This window comes from Lycium ferocissimum, chromosome 11 (assembly GCF_029784015.1).
Source record: "Lycium ferocissimum isolate CSIRO_LF1 chromosome 11, AGI_CSIRO_Lferr_CH_V1, whole genome shotgun sequence".
NCBI lineage: Eukaryota > Viridiplantae > Streptophyta > Magnoliopsida > Solanales > Solanaceae > Lycium > Lycium ferocissimum.
This window is the reverse complement of record NC_081352.1, coordinates 39206201-39212464: the sequence shown is the minus strand read 5'-3', so window position 1 is coordinate 39212464 and position 6264 is coordinate 39206201. Positions and strand designations below refer to the sequence as shown.

Genomic DNA, 6264 nt, shown 5'->3' with positions numbered 1-6264 from the left:
ATTTTATACATAAAAATATTTATTTCTAATGTAATTTATAAATATTTCTTTAATTTTTTCGTAGTTTTTTATTTATTATCATATTATTCAAACGAACTTAGAATTTTGAATGTCAATAAGTTTTTATATCTATGGATGTTAGAAGCTCAAATAAAGTCCAAACCAAAACCAACTCAACACTAGTGCTAACAAAAGAAATTCAATTTACCAGTAGGAATGACAATAATGTTGGATATCTATTCTTTAGTTTTGTATAATTTATTTAGAGAGTGAAAAAACATAACTTAAGTTTTTTTTTTCCCTTTGTCATGTAATTAATACTTATTAGCCATACTTATTTTAGCATGACTTAGTGTTTTTAGATTATGGTCATTTTCTTTATTAGTGTTTTTAGATTATGGTCATTTTTTTTATGGCTTGTTAATTAGCAATATTTATTTTAACCGACTTTATTAGCTTTTGTCGAATATTTTAATACAATGTCATCACTCTTCTCACATTTTGTGTTATTTTCTTAAGAAACACCTTAATTATATAGTTGTATCTTACTAGGACTAAAGAAATATTTGAAGTAAAAGTTATATATTTTGTATCAAGACTATTCCGGAAAAAAAAATCGAAAAAACCGAGAAAACCAAATAACCTGAGGTTGAAAAATCCGAATTTTATTGGTTTGGTTTGGTGTATAAATTTAAAAATCTGATGCAATTGATTTGGTTTGGTGTTTAAAAAAGTCGAACCAACCCGGTCCATGTACACCCCTATTCATGACGTATAGAGGTTGGTGGATGACTAATAAATCATTCCTCTTCAATGCGCGTTATATGAAAAAAAAAAAAAAAAAATTAGCAGTCGAGTAGATGCCTATGAATAGTCAAGAATGTACAAGTCTTTCTCCACTGCAATTTCCTAGCATTTCCAAACATTACAAACTCCTCCTCTCTCTCACTCTCTCTGCCTACTGAATTGTATTGCTAAGCAAGTTTAGTTTTCATCAAACCAAACAAAATGAAGGTATGCAAATTAATTTGTTTAAATTCTTTTAGTATATGCTAATATGTGATTCAACTATATTATTTTCATATATTCATAATTTTGGGCAGCAAAAGGTGGTTATCAGACTATCTTTGAGTGGGAATGATCAGAAATGTCGGACCAAGGCCTTCAAAGTAGCTGTTTCTCAGCCAGGTACTTAATTCTCTCCTTTCACTTCTTGATTTTATTATTTTCAAATCAAAATATCATATTGATAGTTGAAAAGAAAAAATGAAATTATAATATGATTGTGAGCTGACTTAGTCTAAAGCGGAAAACTTTCACACTATAATAAGAATATCTTTGGGTTATTTTTGCGCAATAAAAATCTTGTGAAACTGATTATGATTAATTATTGTTGTTTCTTTTGCTTAGGTGTGGAATTAGCAGCTATGACAGGGTAATGGTAGCCTCATCGGTGCGGAGAAGAAATGTGTGCATCTCCGATCGCCATCTCTCAATCAAGGCCGTCACTAGCGACCTATCGTGCTGTACCCGACCAACATCGATGCACCGGTAGATACCGCCCCGACGTAGTATATTCAGGACGCAAGGATATGGGGGGCGAGCAGCTAAGATCTCCCATGCTGAGTCTCCCAACCGGGTTCAGACCTGAGCCTCAGCCTGTAGGTCGGATGTCCTAATATCTTTGCGACCTATGCTCCCGCTGAAGATATAGTACCTCTCGGTCGAAGGGCCCCGGATCAAGAGGGTGGTGATCCATCTGTTTTATGCATTTTAAATCAATCATTAACAAGTAGTATTAGTTATGTTATCTTTTATCGAAAATTATATTAAGGATTGTGGTGATCCATCTGTTTTATGCATTTTAAATCAATCATTAACAATTAGTATTTGTTATGTAATCTTTGATCGAAAATTATATTAAGGATTGTGGTGATCCATCTGTTTTATGCATTTTAAATCAATCATTAACAAGTAGTATTAGTTATGTAATCTTTTATCGAAAATTATATTAAGGATTGTGGTGATCCATCTGTTTTACGCATTTTAAATCAATCATTAACAAGTAGTATTAGTTATATAATCTTTTATCGAAAATTATATCAAGAGTTTTCAATCCTAAACTACGGGTTTTCAATCCTACACCATTGGTTATCAATCCTAAACTAAGGGTTTTCAATCCTAAAATAAGGGTTTTCAATCATTAACAAATAATATTAGTTATGTAATATTTTATCAAAAATTATATTAAGGATTGTGGTGATCTATCTGTTTTACGCATTTTAAATCAATCATTAACAAGTAGTATTAGTTGTGTAATCTTTTATCGAAAATTATATTAAGGGTTTTCAATCCTAAACTACGGGTTTTCAATCCTAAACTAATTAGCAAATAAATGAATTAACAAGTAAAATATAAAGATTAATCATTAATAAGTCAAATAATTAACAATTAGCTAGCAAACAATTAGCATAAACAATTAATAAATAAAAGATTAACTAACTAATCCAACAATTAATAAATTATTAAAATATAATTAATAAATAAACAATTAACTAACTAATCAAATAATTAACAAATAAACAATTGGCTTAACAAAAACTAAATAAATAATTAGCTAGTCTAACAATTGAAATAGCTAATCTAACAATTAACAAATACTTAAGTCGCTAATCTAACAATTAACTAACTAACAACAAATAAATAAAAAAAAATTAAAAAACGGGGCAGTCCAAACAGCCCTCAATAACACAAAAAAAAATGCGTAAAAGTTTATTTTTTTCAAAATCCGCAACAATTACACAATAATCATGCTTAGGGTAATAATATATTTAACAATGTAATAGAAAATTCGTAGTAAAATACCTAGATTGAAGCTTTTTTTTTTTGAGTTTTTGAAGCGAGTTTCACGCATTTCTATTCGAAATCCAACCTTAGAAATTTGTTCTACATGACACAATATACGAGAATATTGACTTTCAGGTTGAAAAACACGAAAACGACGTTTTCTATGCTTGGGGGACCACAGAATCGCCTTTAATGGCGTTTTGATTTTTTTTTTTTTAATGAAATGGGGGGACCGTGTTGGGGAAGGAGAAGGGGCAGAACATGTTGCCCCTTTTCGTATGCGAATTTTGTGCGTGAAAGGGACAAAGAAAGCTTTTCACAATTTTGTCCTTTCACGCACAAAATTCGTGCGTGAAACCTTTTTTTTTTTTTTTTAAATGTTATTTTGGTTTAAACTTTTTTTCTTGTACTACAAAAGTCGCGGACTCGTGTGTGAGGGGGTGCATGCATGTTAGTATATCACATGTCACATCAGTGGTGTATATGGCAATTTGTCTTCTTGTATAGTTTTGAGCAATTATAATCTTATGAGCTAACTTTGAAGTTGAGTTAGGTCTAAAGATTATTTTTTTTTTCACCGAGCAGTCACAATTTGTTACTCATATAAGAAATTAAGGCCTCATTTGTTTGCACTTATTGGAGGTCTGAATGATTCAGACCTTAAGCTATTAAGTTCATTTGTTTGCATTAAGACTTAAGCACTTATTGGGTCTGAATAGGTCTTAATCATTAAGATCTTAAACCAAGTCTTAACATCATTAAGAGGTATTTTTGTATGAATTTTTTTTTTAGCACAAGCTCCACCCCCAACCCCATCCCCCACCCACCCTCCACTCCAACCCACCCCCCAACCCCTCAACCCCACCCAACCACCCACCCTCCACTCCAACCCCCCACTCCCCACCACCCCCAATCCCACCCCACACCACCCACCCGCCCTCCCAACCACCCACCCCCACTCTCACTCCCTACTACCTCCACCTCCCACCACCAACCCCACTCCACACCACCCCTACTATCTCCCACCCCTCACCCCAACACCCACCACCCACCCACCCCTCCACCTCCACTCACCACCCACCATGACTACAAATCATCTACACCATTACTAGTGAACATAAGTGTTTCATTTTTTATCAAATAATATTTTATTTTATTATATTTATTTTCTGATATTTAGTTATTTTTTATTTGAATTGTATATTTATTATGTTTAAATGAATACATTATGCACATTCGGATGTTGAAAAATAAACTTGATCTTAATCATTCGGTGTTCGAATTTAGAGACAACATCTTAATCATTCAGATGTGCATTCAGATTCAGACGTCTTAATCTTAATGAAAACAAATGAGGCCTAATTGTAGTTTCAAAGACAACACGTGTTCAATAAAATAGTATGTGTATATAAATTGATCCAAAAAGTAACTATTTCATCCATCCCAAAAAGATTATCTTCCTTTTTTTTTTTTTTTAATCTGTCCCAAAAAGATTAACACATTTCTATATTTAGAAACAATTTAACTTTATGTGATGATTTACAGCCAAATAAATATCTAGGACTTATTTTGAATCATACATTTTAAAAGTATTCCTTTAATTTTTAAATTTTGTGCCAAGTCAAATTAACATAATTTTTTGTGACGGAGGGAGTATTATAAAAAAGGAATTAGGAAGATTCTAGTGTAATTTAACGAGTTACATCAATTTGGACCCTTAGAAAGACTCACGTTTGTTTTGATTTTGCGTCTCCTACTTTTCCACGTCTCCTTTACTAAAAAGGCAAATTGACTTATTGACTTTTCCGGACCCGACAAAATTTAGAAAAAATCTTATACTTCCTTCGTTTTAATTTACGTGAATCTATTTCTTTTTTAATTGATAGAAAAAAAATTCATATTTAAAAATAATTTATCTTTATATAATAATTTATACCCACACATACATGTGCTACATTTTACATCACAAGTTTTTTTTTTAAATTTCATGTTCAGTTAAATAGGTTTACATAAATTGAAATGAATGAAGTACGTGGATCATACAATGATAATTAAGTCATCTTCGTGACGTACAGAGGCTGGGGGGTGACGTACAGAGGTTGGCGACTGCCTAACAAATCGTTCTTCTTCAATACGCGTCATATGAAAAAATAAAAAAATAAAAAAATTGACTGTTTGTCTGTTTGCACCTTTTATCTAACTACTTTGGGACTCGCGTAGATGCCCATAAATAGTCAAGAATGTATGTGTCTTTCTCCACTGCAATTTCCTAGCATTTCAAACATTACAAACTCCTCCTCTCTCTCTCTCTCTCTCTCTCTCACTCTCTCTGCCTACTGAATTTTATTGCAAAGCAAGTTTAGTTTTCATCAAACCAAACAAAATGAAGGTATGCAAACTAATTCGTTTAAATTCTTTTAACATATACTAATATGTGATTCAACTATATTATTTACATATGTTCATAATTTTGGGCAGCAAAAGGTGGTTATCAGATTATCTTTGAGTGGGAATGATCAGAAATGTCGGACCAAGGCCTTCAAAGTAGCTGTTTCTCAGCCAGGTACTTAATTCTCTCCTTTCACTTCTTGATTTTATTATTTTCAAATCAAAATATCATATTGATAGTTGAAAAGAAAAAACGAAATTATAATATGATTGTGAGCTGACTTAGTCTAAAGCGGAAAGCTTTCACACTATAATAAGAACCAATTTTTGCGCAATAAAAATCTCGTGAAACTGATTAGGATTAATTATTGTTGTTTCTTTTGCTTAGGTGTGGAATCAGCAGCTATGACGGGGGACGCAAAGAACCAATTAGAAGTTGTGGGTGAACAGATTGATTCCGTAAAACTGACGAGTGTGCTCAGGAAGACTTTGGGTCAGGCGGAACTGGTGAGCGTTGGGCCTGCTGGCGGCGATAAGAAGAAAGACGAAAAAGCTGGTTCAGATAAAAAGCCCGAAGTTGCAGCTGTTGTGACACAGCCGCAACCTGCCTTGTATTACTATACCTATCCTCAATGCCCTGTTTACCAAGTTACAGATTCATATGATCAATCCAACTGTTCCATTATGTGAATGCCAACTTAGATTACCTACTGAATACATAGTGTTTAATACTCATCTGAGCTTTTACATTTCCATGGTTTGAAGTCATCTGTTTCTATGTAACTTAGCTCGTTTGGATTGTTTTTATCCTATGTACATTACGGGATACTTTGCTGGTCCGGAGAATAATTACTTGGGAACTAGTGAAATGAGAAATTGTGGGAATTCTGGACAATTTGTAATGACTTGCTATTTAAATCTAGTATTTTCATGTGATTGATACGGACAATATATTATGCTTGTGTACCTTTATGGAACAATTTAAGGAGCATCTAATTTCTCTGTTTTACTTGGTGTATTTTGACACTT

General features: G+C 32.7%; 1 protein-coding gene and 1 long non-coding RNA gene across 2 annotated transcripts; both read left to right on the top strand.

The window, feature by feature from the left end:
* The first annotated feature begins 855 nt into the window (after positions 1-855).
* LOC132036929 (uncharacterized) lies at positions 856-1938 on the top strand. Its single transcript, XR_009409711.1, has 3 exons — positions 856-1014; positions 1104-1188; positions 1411-1938. It is a non-coding gene; the product is annotated as an uncharacterized LOC132036929 (long non-coding RNA).
* A 3127-nt stretch (positions 1939-5065) lies between these two features.
* Positions 5066-6242, top strand: LOC132037595 (heavy metal-associated isoprenylated plant protein 16-like). The gene is made up of 3 exons (XM_059428133.1): positions 5066-5236; positions 5326-5410; positions 5624-6242. Exons 1-3 carry the CDS (start codon positions 5231-5233, stop codon positions 5923-5925), a joined length of 393 nt encoding a protein of 130 aa, XP_059284116.1. The 5' UTR covers positions 5066-5230; the 3' UTR covers positions 5926-6242.
* The last annotated feature ends 22 nt before the right edge of the window (positions 6243-6264 follow it).

Bases quoted from the DNA above. Each gene is read 5' to 3' on its own strand.
- LOC132037595 (XM_059428133.1), top strand. The intron at 5,411-5,623 runs GTACTTAATTCT...TCTTTTGCTTAG, and splicing joins AGTAGCTGTTTCTCAGCCAG to GTGTGGAATCAGCAGCTATG.